The sequence below is a fragment of the Phaethon aethereus genome (assembly GCF_964289735.1).
Source record: "Phaethon aethereus genome assembly, chromosome: 5".
NCBI lineage: Eukaryota > Metazoa > Chordata > Aves > Phaethontiformes > Phaethontidae > Phaethon > Phaethon aethereus.
In genome coordinates, this window is record NC_138579.1 from 1,569,214 (window position 1) to 1,583,464 (window position 14,251).

At 40.6% G+C, this 14,251-nt stretch overlaps 1 protein-coding gene across 1 annotated transcript in view; it reads left to right on the top strand.

Moving 5' to 3' along the window:
- The window catches only part of TOGARAM1 (TOG array regulator of axonemal microtubules 1), a 44,455-nt gene that overhangs the window by 10,514 nt on the left and 19,690 nt on the right, over positions 1-14,251 (top strand). The window contains exons 2-7 of the mRNA XM_082000945.1: positions 1,922-2,078; positions 3,482-3,616; positions 5,672-5,968; positions 8,018-8,283; positions 10,203-10,435; positions 12,300-12,400. Coding sequence (XP_081857071.1) covers positions 1,922-2,078; positions 3,482-3,616; positions 5,672-5,968; positions 8,018-8,283; positions 10,203-10,435; positions 12,300-12,400 — 1,189 coding nt within the window. The remainder of the gene's footprint in view (positions 1-1,921; positions 2,079-3,481; positions 3,617-5,671; positions 5,969-8,017; positions 8,284-10,202; positions 10,436-12,299; positions 12,401-14,251) is intronic.

The following is a 14,251-nucleotide window of genomic DNA, read 5'->3' on the forward strand; positions in this document are numbered from 1 at the left end:
ATGTTATGACTTAAAACCAGTTTCTGTATGCTCATAGTCATGCTATTCGTCTCACGACTGTGCCGCTTCGAGTTTTAAGTTCCGCCTGTGCTTTATTTTGTGATGCTTTTGTGAAACCCCATTACAATATTAACTTAAACCTCATCGAGCTATTAAATCAGAGCATTGAGCTGCTGTTTATTTCACCCAGTCGTTGAACGTTCAAGACACTGCAATCTGTTAAATTACCTTGAGCTACAGCCGGGTGCATGGAACACGGAGCAGACCTGCGAGCTGGCGTTCCGCGGGGTCCGCTGTCGCCCAGGCGCAGCAGGGCTCGGCCGGCCGCCCGCGGAGTTTGCCGCTGACCGGTTTCTCCCCGTCAAGCACAACTTGAGTTCTGTGGGCCAGGCTGCGAACTGAGGAGAAAATTGAATTACGGGCTAATGGAGAGCTGCGGTTTCAGATTGCAAGTGTTTTTGCGAATTTCCCAGTTTGAGAATCCATCTTGACGGGGAACTGGGATCTTCAGTGAAATTTAAAAATACATATTTTTATAAGTGAATGTACTGTGTATGTGATGTGTTAGACTACAAATTCTCCATTCACACAACCAGTATATTGAGTAAAGGAGGTTGTTAGGCTTAATGTGATGCTGTTCTTTCCAATCCTGAATAAATATTTCCATTTCTGTTCAGACTTCTCTTTTGACCTTTGTGTAGAGCCTTGTCTGTGAAAGGGAAAAGCGTAGTTAATATAGCCTGGAAATTATTTAAATTACTGATTTTACTAATTAAATCAGAAAGCAAAAAGCCTTTATTTAAAGCATGATCTTTTCTTTGTTAAGTATTTCTGTTCTTCAGATTTTTCCTTTACCTATAACCAGTTCCCATTACAAGGTGCTGATCTTACCAGACACAGCTTTTAGACTTAAATCTGAAGCGTGCTTTTTTCGCACCTCAAGTAGCTGCTGTCTATTTAAACACTGACATAGCTAATGCAGAGAATTCAAAATGTTAGTGTTTAATTTTTAAAATTGACAACTAGTGTAATTCTCTACCTTTTTTTTTTGTTGTTTTTTTCCCCCTTCAGTGTGAGTAATGTCAACCTGTATTGGAGTAAGACCTGGAAACCAACTAAAATGCTTTCTAATGCTTAAAATACCTAAAGTATCGGGCAGCTGGGAAAAGAAACCTTTCATCAAAATGTTTTGCATTTAAAAATCAACTGACTTTTATTAACAAGGGAAGTCTTGGCAGTTTGTATTGATGAGCCATGGCACTCAGTGCTAAGTTTTAAGGTTTTAAAAAATTCTCACAGTTTTTTTGTGTGAAGGATCTGAATTTTTGAACTGCTGACCTGGCCATGCTGCGACAAACTTACCCTTGGTTTCATGACGGTGAAAGGCTTCATATCTCGCGTTACCAACCTTTTAATCAAGGGTGAGGTGAGACTGCTCAATGTTGGAAAACAGAATTAGTTTTTTTCAGATCTTGGGCAGTACTTTGGGTTTAGGCAGTTACCCGAGGTGGCCGCGGGAGGAGGAGGTTGAAGGCAGCCTGAGCCGTGTCGCAGCCCTTCGTCAGTGCCGGGGACAGCTCTCCCCTCCTCGGCGCTCCCGTGGCACCCCTGCGGCACTGAGCTGTGGATATATGCGTGATTAATCCAATTTGCTTCTGTGGGTGAAAGATATGGCTCATGTACACAGTCTCTTGCTTTTCATTGTCTAAGTGATAGGGGAGAAAAAGCTTTATTTTCTGTCCATCCTGTCATTTTAACACATGGACAGTGGTTTGTGTAGCTTTATTGTAAAGAGACAGGTCTGGGCTGTGGTGGGGTCTAGATGACAAAGTTACGCGGGTAATTCTGCTGTCTGTACAGAAAAGGGTTGTGCATTCATTTCACACACGTGTATGTTTCTTTATTTTCCTTTTTCCTACAGTTCTCTACATCCAATGATTTTCTTCATTCTCCAAAGTTATGGCCCTCTCAAGGAGTACCAGTCAGTGATGAGTTATTTTTTAGTAGAAAAAGACCTTCAAGGAGTTTATTTCAGAATAGTATAGATTTTAACTCTGAGCATTCTTCTGTTTGTGCTGGTAAGTATTAACACAGAAAAGTGTTTGATCTGCTATTTACGAAACAGATGTAGAACCTGAGCATAAATTTGTAGCTTCATGAGTATGGTTTATCATTTGTTGTTCGTTTGTTTTGTTATTTATTTTCATTTACTACAAAGGGTGGAGTACTAGGCACAGGGCTGTGCCTCCAACTGGAGCAAGCGGCAGCAGTCCCATCCATGCTCCTGGAGAAGTGTGCTTCTTAGACTTAGACTGCTGTTTTCCAGTCCTGCTGTACACACGCAGATTTTCACTAGTTTGGATAGACCCAACAGAGTTTATAAATAAGTTTTTTTTGCAGATATCAAGACCAAAAAGAAATAGCGTGGTTACGTGAACAGATGTATTGAACAAAAGGGCTCGGGATATCCCTGAGATGTAGAGCTTTCTGCTGCTTTTGCAGAATTAGGGGAAAGTACCGACATGTAGGTCAGCAGCAGGGTGATTCAGCCAGCATTCTTCCACACTGTAAATATGAACTGCAATTAAAGCAGTAAATTAAAAGGAGACAGAATTTTACTGACTTTTGAGCTGGGATGCGTTGTTGGCTAGAATAGCAGTTGCTTTCGTAGAAGGTATGCTGTCAAGAGTGAGCTGATAGCGGCGGCAGGGTATGAAATACCATCAACTGGACATGTTGGGAAGGTCATATTTACGTGCGGTAGGCTGTTCAGGAGAGCGGACCAGTGCATATCTATTCTAGATTTGCATATTTTCTCTTTTTGCTTTGTAGAAGCAGATAGGGTAGAAAGCTGCCTGAGGAGTGAGCGCTAAAGGTTGTTTTAAAAAATGAAAAAAGTCATGTTTTTGAAAACCAGGTCTGTAGAAGATTTGTAAGTGTAGTGCTCCACTTAATTTATGCAAGCAATGTAGACTCAGTGGTTTGTATTTTAATAGCTAAAAGGCATGTGGAAAGACTGGACAAGACCAGGCCTGATTTATTCTCTTCAGTTGGCGGTAGGTTGTATTTTCGGCTGTTTGAGGAGCGCCGACGTGTGTGGCATGCCAAGTTTGCTCAGTGCTGTGCTAGGAGTGACATCCCTCTAAAGAAACTCACTGCATTTTGGGGTTTTAAGGTGTTGTCTTCCTTTTATTGTAATGTATTCAAAGAGGTGGTTGTTTTGGGTTTTTCTTTTGACCCCCTGCAATTCTCAGAGTTGGAAAAGTGCCCTGGGAGAACGGCCAGCCATTTTTCCAGTTTGTGCCTATGAACAGTACTATGAGGTTGCTTAGAAACTCTTGAATTAAATACTTTCAAAGTAGTTATAGTTTACACTGAAAGTTAGACAGAGTTTTAATTCACTATTAAATATTATTGTATATTTTTCATTGAATACCGTATGTTAAGTATTATCTAGTTATTTGTGTTTTTCTTTTGAAAGGTGCTATGTGCTCTCATCAGCCGCAAATTTCAGGGAAATGTGGAACACTTGGATACATACAGACACGTGGGAAGAGTGGTAGTGTGGACTCTGATTTACAATTTTTAGGATTAAATAACTGTCAGCAAGACAAAGGTATATGGATTTTAACTGTATCGTAAGTCAGTGCATGTTACTTTTGAAATATGTCTTTATTTCTGTGCTGCCTTAAGAAATAAAAACTATTACTAAAATGCTGTTCGGTCCCTATTCAGATGTGTTGGTGCCTCGCTCCCGTGTGATGGTTTTCATTTGTGGTTATTAATTTGTAATCCACACCTTGGGTATCTGACTGTATCTGCGTGCTATATAAAAAACGGTACTGTAACAGAATCTGAACTCTTTTTGAAAAAATGATTTTTAGAATTCTGTTAATGGCGTGGATAGATCAGTCCAGCCTGCTTAGCAGCAAGGGCCCGCTCAGAGCCTTGCCCCTCCGAGATGGGTAACCTACGTCTGTTGGCCCCCTCTAAGGTGCGGAGGGCGGCCGCGGTGCCTCGGCAGCAGCCGCTGCCGGCGGGGGCACGGGCTGCTCCTCGCTGAGCACAGCAGCCGGCTGGCAGTGACCTCGCCGTGCTGCACAGACGCTGTGTTGGTGCACGTAGAGCTTTTAATTTTTGTGTCGTTGCTTTGATTTGTGTGGTCTCTGTACTGCTTTTACTAGGCGGGTAGCCAGGGCCCTGCCATGTCAGGCGGCTTTTGCTGCTAGTTTCAAAGGTGAGGCTAAGGATTTGATTGAGTGCACCTTAACCCTAGAGCTGGGGGCTGAGACAAATCAGGACCTGTAACACGTATCAACTTGTCTGTTTGTAAGTAGTAGTAATAATAAAAATGCCAGATGTATGCTTAGTGAAGGAATAAACTCACTGTCTGGAGGAATAGATGGTGGTGATACCAAATCTGTGGCCAGAGCTGCTTTGAGTGGTCCAGGTGTGTTGGACAAGGGATAGAGCTGACAGCCTTCTTGGAAGATGTGTAGGAACTTAATTTACTCAGTTTACTTCTACCCACTTATGGGCTCTGGATACTGTGTTTTTCTCATGCCTATGGAAAGTAAGGAGGAATTTCCTCTTTGGTTTTTGCCTCTCTTCTCTTAGCCTCAGTCTTTAGAAGGCTGTCAGGTACTTTGCCCGCGCTTGCTGATGTATTTCTCTGCAAACAGTTTTTGTGACAGATATTGTTGTTACTTGAGGCTTTCTCTGGTAGTACAACCCACACCTGACTTGGTTGTCTCAGTTTTGCTGCCTCAGGATACCCGGGGAGCGCTGGGATGCTGCAGCCTTGGAAGGCAGCAGGAGCAGAAGAGACCTTGGAGCTATCTGATTTGCAAAGGGATTTTTTAATTCTATAGCTAAAGGCATAATCGAATGGTTTTCTTTGGAGTGACACAGATGACTGAATAGATTCCCCAAGCCCGACTCACACTGTCGCTTGTTCTCCCTCCTGGGCTGTGCTTTCCCATTCTCCCAGTTGTGCCAGTGGAATTGTCTGTGGGCTGTTCTCTCAACAAGATTGCTGAGGTGGCCCAACTTACAATGATCCTTCCAGAGGCTGTCAGGAACTTTGTTAAAACTTGTCCTCTTTTTCACTTGCATGGTTAAAAGCCTGAGTGCATGCGGGGAACATGCATCTGGTTTTCATGGGAAACAAAAGTCAAATTCCAAATTATATTTATCTTTCCATTTTCCACCTACTGGCTTCTGGAAGAAATAGTTTTTTTATATTTTCCTTTTTTTAAAAGGAAGTAGCATGTATAACATTTGTGCTTTATTTGTACTCATGTATCACTGAGTTTTGAGAGTGGCGTTTGCAAATTTTATGCTATGCAGGCTTGGAATACGGAGCAGCAAGCAACAGAACCATGTTCAATCTACTTGCGTCATTTGTTTTTAAAATATAATTCTTCAAACCATGACTGCAGAATAGCTTAGGCTCAAAGTCATTTGTTGATCAAATGCAGAAAAAGGAAATTGGTATTTTGAGAGACAATGCAATTTGCAAAATTAAGTTAGCATATATGTCTGCTTGGGTAAAATGCTGACCTTCAGTTTTGACTATCTAGAGGGTGTATTATTTCATTGTAAATTGTTATTATAAGAGCTGTCAAAGAGGCTAATTACCACACATACTATTCTCTTTTTCTTTGCTCAGTTTGCGCCAGCCTAAATTTTTCCAGCAAGACCCAGAGGAGTTTTTGCAATCAAGCGGAGCATGCGGTGCCCTTCCAAGGTCCCAGTACAAGCCAGGGCGCCTTCATTCTGCCGTCCTACCCTCTGACATCACCCAGGAACAGCCCAAAGCACATCTCCTCTCCAGCTGACTCCCCAAAGAAGTCACAAGATAATACCATGAACTTTTCAAACTCCTGGCCTCTTAAAAGCTTTGAAGGACTGCCTAAGCCTAGCTCACAGAAGCAGCTTCTCGGCCAAAAGTCGGGAGACAATACAGGTAGGAATGTTGTCAATATAATGAAAATGGATTTCAAGTTTGCATTTTGAGTGGCTTCAAGCAGTGATCAGAAAACCTACAGTGGCAGGTAAATGGGGAATTATGCAATGCCCCAACTGCAATTAGAAGCGCGAGGGTTCTACAGCTGCACTGGTTTAGTCATATCACTGGAGGCTTCTTTTAAAAAGTGAAGTCTTTCTATTTTGGTAGTTTCAAACACTGGCATGTTTTGTTCCTTTTGTCTTGTAAATATGTGAGATAAAGCATAGTATGCATCAGCTCTGGTTTTCTTATCAGTAATGTATCAGTGAAGAGTTTGCCTTCAAACTAAAATAAAAACAAACCCCAAAATCTAGCACTTTTAAAGAAAGCCAATACAGAAACAACTGGTACTTTTAATACTCTAATTAACACATGCACAAGAAAATAGTACTCATTGCATTTTGACTTTTTGCGTCTTTATTTTCCTTTGGAAACTTATGTATCGAATTTACCACACTCAGAATAACTCTTTAAAACCTGGTTACAAACAGCTCCATCTCTAAGGAGTGGAATCTGTGCTGATTTCATCCCAATTTAGACTAATACCTAATGGCAGAGACTGCTATTTATGGTCTGATTTTCTCTGTGAAGACCTCATGTACAAATTGGTTAACCAGAAATAGTTTTAAGTTTATTTAATTACAGTTGCTTAAATGATTTAGCTGACTTCCTTCAAATACTTACTAAAGGCAATCTTATTTTCGGTTTAAGATAGCTTTAGTATCTGTTTAGCTTAAACTGATTCTTAATCACTCATGAGGCGTATCTTCTGTAAGGAAAGTAACAGATTCCACATACAATTTTGCATTGACTTAAAGAGATCTTTTTTAAATTTCATCTTCACCTGACATATTTTTGCACATAAGTAGAAAATCTCTAAATTAATTCTTTGGAAGTTCACCTGTCCCTGGAACGTATGTAATTTTATCTTGCAGATGTGTGTTCATCACCTGCTCATTTTCTTTATATTATCCATATGCATTTCATTTTTTTTTCTGTTTCTTTAAAAAACAGTTTCTTCTTTATAACAAGAAGCTTACAGGAGAGTTTGTTAGAGCACCAGACTTTTCCTTAATTAAGGAAGTTAAATACTTTTTAAAGGTACTAAGTATATGTTGGTATGCACGTGCATGAAACACTAATTTATATTTTTTTACAGAAGGAGACACTAAAGGTAGAGATTAGCTGAAATGCAGGGAGATGGAAAAGGTAGAATCAGGAGGTAATAGAAAATACCATGCTGTGAGGCAAGTCTGGTAACATCCTCATGATTTTGTAAAATTAAATGTTGAAAAATGTGCATAAGTAAGTATTCAGGAACGGGGGCTTGGCGCATTTGGAAAATGGATGTTGGAGACGGAATATTGAAAGTTCTTCAAATGATGAATCGTATAAAAGTAAAGTTAGATAGGGAATCACTATCTTGTTCATGTGAGAAACTTGCTTTCGTCTGTGTGTGTATGTATACGTGTGTATATATTTATACACATGAACATGTGTAAACATGCATACATGAAGGAACTCAGGAAGGGGTTCGGTGACATCAGGTCTTACGTAAAAGGAAGTACTTTTTTAATGCTCGTGGTGGAGCCGACTGCCGCAGGCTGCTGCAGATGCCAAAAGCAAGGATTTATTGATAAAGGCAGTGGACGTGTGTACCAGGACGGTGGGTCACCTCTGACCGAGGAACTGCCTAAATCCTCGCTGAACACTCTGACGTGTCGGTATCTTTCCTGGTTATAGGACGGGTCTTTCATCCAACTTGGTACAGCCGTTCTTATGTCCTTACTGGCTTTATTCAAATTTGCTCTTACTCAGCCAAACAAAATTAAATGTATTTATAACAGTAAATAAAATTGTGTGCATAAGTATGTTTTTTAACACTCAGGTCATTGTAAAAGAAGTTTTCTGGTGTGACATAGAAATGAGACATGAAGTTTATTCTGGTGAGTGCTGTGTTCCTGCCACCCTGTCCAAAGGACCGACATCTGCTTGTATCTTCTTCAGGGGAGAATTTGCAGGAGAAACGTTCTTCTCTGCAGCTGAAACCCACCCTGGTGAGACACCCAGCCTCCCGCAGGGGCCTGAACGGGACCAGACCAGTGCCCCCCATACCCCGCCTTGCTAGCCCGCTGCCCGATAAGATGGAATTAAATGTGACAAAATGGAGAAACGAAGAGTGCGAGGACATGTGGCTGAATGAAGTGGATAGGAAGCTTGCAGCTGATCTTTCAGAGCTAAATGTTGATGTCGAGGAAGTGGACCAAGAAGAGGTTGGTTTAAATATGACATAACGCACTTTTAACAGTTGATATATTGAAAGCTTTTTTTTTTTCCTAAACAAGAGCCAGAAGATAATGTTTCTGACTTAAGTTTTGTGACACTGTCATCAGTACAGCAGGTTTCAATGAGATACCATTGGGTGTCTGACAGAAGCGAAGTAAAGCAATAGAAACGGATGTTGAAGCACACTTCCCATATTTGTTCCAAACATCTTAATTCCCCTTGTTTTTCTCAGAGTTCAAGTACTAATGTTTTCAGTTGTTTTACTACCAAGGCAGAACTGTGGACATTTATGCAGCTTCTGTTCTCATTATCTTGACTTCATTTTACATTTCATGTCAGATTTAAGTAATAATCCTTTCTTTAGTTATAGCAAAGGGCCTGAAATAATGAATAACTTCCCTGATGAAGGGTTCATTTGACTCAGCCCGGGAGCTTCGTCAGCCTCCCGGCATTGCTGAAGCGGGCTGTCCCTGATAACCACGCAGCGCGTCCCAGCTCTCTCAGAATTCAGTCATTTTTTCATGGAGTGAAATGAGAAGAACTGATGTGAAGCTGGATGAGTGTGATGTCACCTGCAGCTGTTTGATATGACACAGACACATTTGACATTAGGCCTGGCAGGTCAGCATCCCTCCTGTATGTGGAAATCCACTAGTAATAATTTGGGCCAATTATATGTATTCAGTAGCCAGTGTTTTGAGTGTGCCACTCAACCTGTGACTTAGAAAATATTTAAAATATTTAATACCTTTAAAAATATATAGCTTCTGTGACCCACGAGACTTGTCGAACAGACTTATTCTAGCATCTCCCTTTACTGGTCCACGAAACACTTTGCAGCCAGTGCAGCTTTAGATCCCACATGGCTGTTTCTCAGTCGCATGCCTTGTCTAGTAAGATCCCCCTGTGTAGAGGAGAGAGCTAGTGCCAGTCCCCGCCGCTGTAGCTGCTGAAGGATCCTGTCACTCTCTCTGTTGCTCCAGTCTCTCTGATGTTTGAGAAATACCAAGTAACTGCACCAGTCTAGGACATAGAAAAATACTGCAGAGGCATGCTGGCTTATTTCCAGGGGAGGTGGAACTGTATCTGCAGTATCCTCATCAGTACGAATCGAAACCCTTGCAACGTTGATTAGGTGAGAAGCATAGGTATTGCATATGATTGGATTTTGTATGATCTTCCCTGCATTATCCCGTGTAACACGTCCTTATTTCTGTCACAGTTCATAGAAATTCTGTGAATCTCAAATCCTGTCTTAAGTCCCTGTGGATCTGAGAGCAGCTGCAGTAGGACTTTGCCTTACTGCCTTTATCTTCCATCCTCTAGTCACTACTGAAAGTAACGTGAGGTGGTAAACAGACAGCGGAAGAATTCTTTTTACATCAAATATATTCAACAAAAAGAGGAGAGAATATGCAGTAGTGTGAAACTCCAGTCATTGTAGATTTTCCTCCTTATTTGAGTAGGAGCTCTGCTTGCAGGCACAGTTTTCAGGATTCACTCCTGCATATTTTGCAGCTTTGTGCAGCTGTCTTGTGAAGAGCCTGAGGTCCCAATTGTGTGTACTAGCAGCCATCAAACGCTTCCTTTGGTCTATTGAAAAAGATAAAAGCAGCTGATGTCTTTTTGCAGGAATCCGGTCTTGTATTTTGCAAAACGAAGGGAGGAGATAGTGTCGCTGTGCATTTGCATTTACTTGCAGGATAATTATTCTTGTGAAGTAAAACAACGAAACGGTTCATTATAATACTGTGTAAACGGTCAGTCACATTGCACAATAGAGGCATCTGCACTGAACTCCTGTGAATTGAACTGAACGCTCAGAAACATACTTTCTATTGCTTAAAAAAGCTTTTTTTTCTATGCAGTGAATAAAACCTGTCATTTTGTTTTCAATCCTGGTTAGATGCAGAATTCACTTAGATCTCTACGAAACAGCGCAGCTAAGAAAAGGGCAAAGCTAAGCAGCAACATTTCAGATCTTGAAAGTCCCGATTCTGCTCTTAAACTTGATCTGTCCGTGGATTCCCCCTCCCACGCTTCCTCCCCGAGCGCGGGCTCCTGCGGCGAAAGCGGAGTGTACAGCCAGGAGTCCCTGACTTCACCTGTGTCCACAGGCCCCCAGAGAAGGAGAATACCGTGAGTGGAACTCGTGTGTTAACACCCCCTTGAAATTCTCACACACAGTCTGGTGGTGTTAGTTAAATGATAAAGGGGGTGAAATCTGTGACATATTTTTTATATAAGATTGCTTTGCTTAGTAGCTTGATTTTTATATGTGAATTATTTTCCTATCTAAAAATACATTGCTCTATACAATAGTTGCTTAATTATATTATTCTAGTTTGTGCTGGCTTTTAATTTGGAAGAGTTCCCCGGTGCAGCCATAGTAACACAGTGCAGTGAAGTACTGCCAGTGGTAGTAAATATTTTATTAAGACTTTAGTCTGCTATAGAAGGTATGTGAACCATAGCCTAAACAAATGAGTAAGGAGGAGAATGAGTTAAGAGGAAGGATAAGGTTTGCTTATTATAGCCTGGAAATTGAAGAAGGAATGGGTTGGTTTTTTGCGATAAGAGGAAGACAGTGGAGACGTTTCTTATTATGGCGAATCGTGAACTGTTTCCATTTTATTACTAACAGACTATTGTTAATTTAAAATGCCTTCACAGAGCTCTTCTAAAAAGAAATTGTGTGATGACACATGCTACTCTGATTGTGAAGAGCAATGACCCAGTTGGTTATTAGCAGTATAAGCTATTTTATTTTTTAATGAAATAAAAAAGTTTTTGAGGAATTTTGCAGTACAGAATCTCCTTTTCTGCACTCGGAGCCCATGATAAAGCCGCTTGTAGCTCTGATCTGAAGTTATCTTTCATTTTTGTGTGTACTGAATGCATCTTTATATAATTGGCGTACAACTGTGTTAACAGAATAGGAAGGAAGAGAGGGAATATCTTCCCTATCTGCAGTACTGCTGAATCACAGTTTTAAAAATAATCTTTAAAATAACACATTAAAATGCTAGAATACCTGAAAAGTCAAGACTATAAACTTCTGCATATGTTGTTTTTCCAGGCAAGGTTTTGACTAGGAGGTGTTCTATACAACATACCATTTCCATTAGTCAGTGACACACAAGCTTAATGTTTTACAGGATTCACAGTACAGGAATTCTGAACTAGCAAGGAAGAGAGGGGACATCTGGCAGGAAGACTGAATTTGTAGAAGTGACAGAATATATCCCAGAAGACATTAAAAGCCTTGGAATGTTCATAAAAAGTTCTGAGAGTTGAGTTCAGATGCTGGCTTGCGAGTATTGTAAATTGTCATTTTCTGTTCACAAAATCTGTGTAGTTGGGCAACAAAAATGTAGGCTGCTTCTGTGTATTTACTTTTAGAAGTATCAGTTTATCCACTGATAAACTACCGTGAGCAATGGGAGCTTGGTACTGGTATTAGTGAAGCTTCTGAAGCATGAGACTTCCTCAGGATCTTAAAAGCAAGTCCTCTATTGGGTGTATTGCAGTCCTAGCAGAACGTGGAACAGCGCTGGTTCTCTGTGACTATTGCATAGGTACGCATAGTATTAAACAGCACAGGGCTTTGGGTTCAATCATCTTTAATATTCAAATGCATCATTTTAAAACAGAAGTATCAAGATTGTCTTGTAGATAACAGCATATACCTGGTGAATGTCTGTGTGCTAGACACTGAGCTGAAAAGAGCTTACTCTTAAGAGCTGTCTTTATGGTGTTCTTAAGAGCTGTCTTTATGGTGTTCTTCATAATGGACCTGCTCATCAAATAATTTCTAGTGAATTCATTTTCTTTTTCTAGTCAGCGTGAACATTTGTGGAAGTATACTGGAAATATGTGTCCACCAAGTACATTGAGGAGGAGAAACTGAGATCTGTTGTTGTCTTTGCTACAGCGTGTTATTTCTGGGCTCTGACTAGTGTGCAGAATTGTACCCATAAAAATATATTGTATATTTTAACAGCTCAGACACCTTTCCACTACTTGGCAACAAATCACAGCCTGCAAGAGTACCTTCAGCAAGAAGCAGAGACCCAAATGTGGCAGAACATAACTCCAGCACAGGTATTTCATTGTGCATACCAATACATACCTTGCTTCATTGATGTAACAGAATGGTCAGTTGATGTGTCTGTTCTTACTTGTTCAAGAGCTCGCGTCCCTTCAGCACTTAAAAAAAGGTAATTGCTAGACACTCTTTGGCCAAATGAGATTATACTGTGGTACTGCAGGTGGGAAGCCACTCCAGGGTTTCTGCCTTTCTGGGTCAAGATAAACTGGGTTAATGCAAATGCCACCTGTGAGTATGTGCCCTTCAACATTCAATGCAGTATTGTGTCAAAATCATTGGACACCAGCTGGATAAGAGTAGGAAGGGTCCAAATATTGCAAGTGGTTAATATCCTGGTAGGAATTTGAAGTTAAGTGATGCTGTTCTATTTTACGCTTACGGTGATCTACAGGCAACTGGAGTTTTCTGTAATGGGCAGAAACTGATTGTTTATGATTATTTATGTTTACTCAATTTTGATTCAGCTGGATGGCAATGTTTCCTTAGAGAAAAGGAACTGCAGGAGCTGTGTCCACAAAGTTCTTTTCTGACCTCTCTGACCAATGATTTCTCTGTTGCACCCTATTGCAGCCTCAGCAGCTATGTATTTTTTCCAAAAAGTTTACAAAACTTAGTTCAGTTAAGATTGGAGGGCATCTTATAGGTCTGAATTTGCAAAGCCATCACATCCAAAAACCAGTAGCTGCTGCTGAGTTTCAATTAAAAAACTTGAGGCTGTTGCTCTTCTTTTCAGCTAAGGCCACTTTTCTCAGGATAAATTAGCAAGTAGGTTTGTCAAGTAACAGCTTAAGTCAGTAAGCAAATACTGTGCTTGCATAGTAATATGTGGTGGTGGTGTTGTTAATGATTTTGCATTCATTATATGAAAAGACTTGTGAGAAGTTGATCTTCAGTGTAAAAGAATGAGCAGCCCATTTATTTTGCTTATTGAGCCAGTTAATCAACCAGAACGCACAGCACTGGACTTGGTGAAGAGCTGACAGCCTACTAATGGTAAGGTTGTTATAATTCATGTGCAGCTAACTGGTACAGAAAGGTCCTTTGCTCCCACTACTGACTGGACTTGGCCCATCACACAAGTCAAATCTCAAAAAGCTCTGAATTTTTACACTGGAACTTGGAGAACTTGTAATAATTAACTTGGTATTTACCGGTCTCATCAGATGAAAGGTATTTTCTAACACTGAACATGAATCCACTTATCTCATTATACTTTTATTTTATATGAAAGGATGGAATATTTTCTTCTTTCAAGCAGCTACCTTTTTAATCTTTTTTCTTCCCTCTTTTTCTGTCCGTAAGACTAACTCCCATTTTTTCTAGCTTTCCTTCATAAGTCAGACTTTATGGACCATTTAATTGGTGCCATCGAGGCTGTTTTCAACAGATCTACCTCTTTCTTGAAGTGCAGTACCTGTACAATACCCGTGTGCACTTAGAGTTGAAAGGAGTAGGATTACTACGTGTACCTATGCAACTGTTTATGTATCCCTGCATGTTTGCCCTTTTGCTGCTTATTTCTCACCTTGTCTTTATATGACTGATTGTTTGCGCTCATAGATGGGATTCGCCTTGGCAAACTGTAGTGGTCTGAAGCGTAGACATCTGTTACAGCTATTAGCCTAAAACTCCCTTGGTCATCAGGGGGGAGGGAGGTTTCTACAGCGGGTGCGTTGTCTGACCTGTGCAAGACATCTATTTTAATATGTGAAGAGCTGCTCCCTGGAAGTGTCTCTGCAGAGAAACTAGAAAGCTTAGAGGAGATAGTTATGGTTGCATTGTTGTAAAACATGCAAAATCAGTCCTGTCCTACCCGTCTTGCACTTTTGTATTGCAAACTGGTT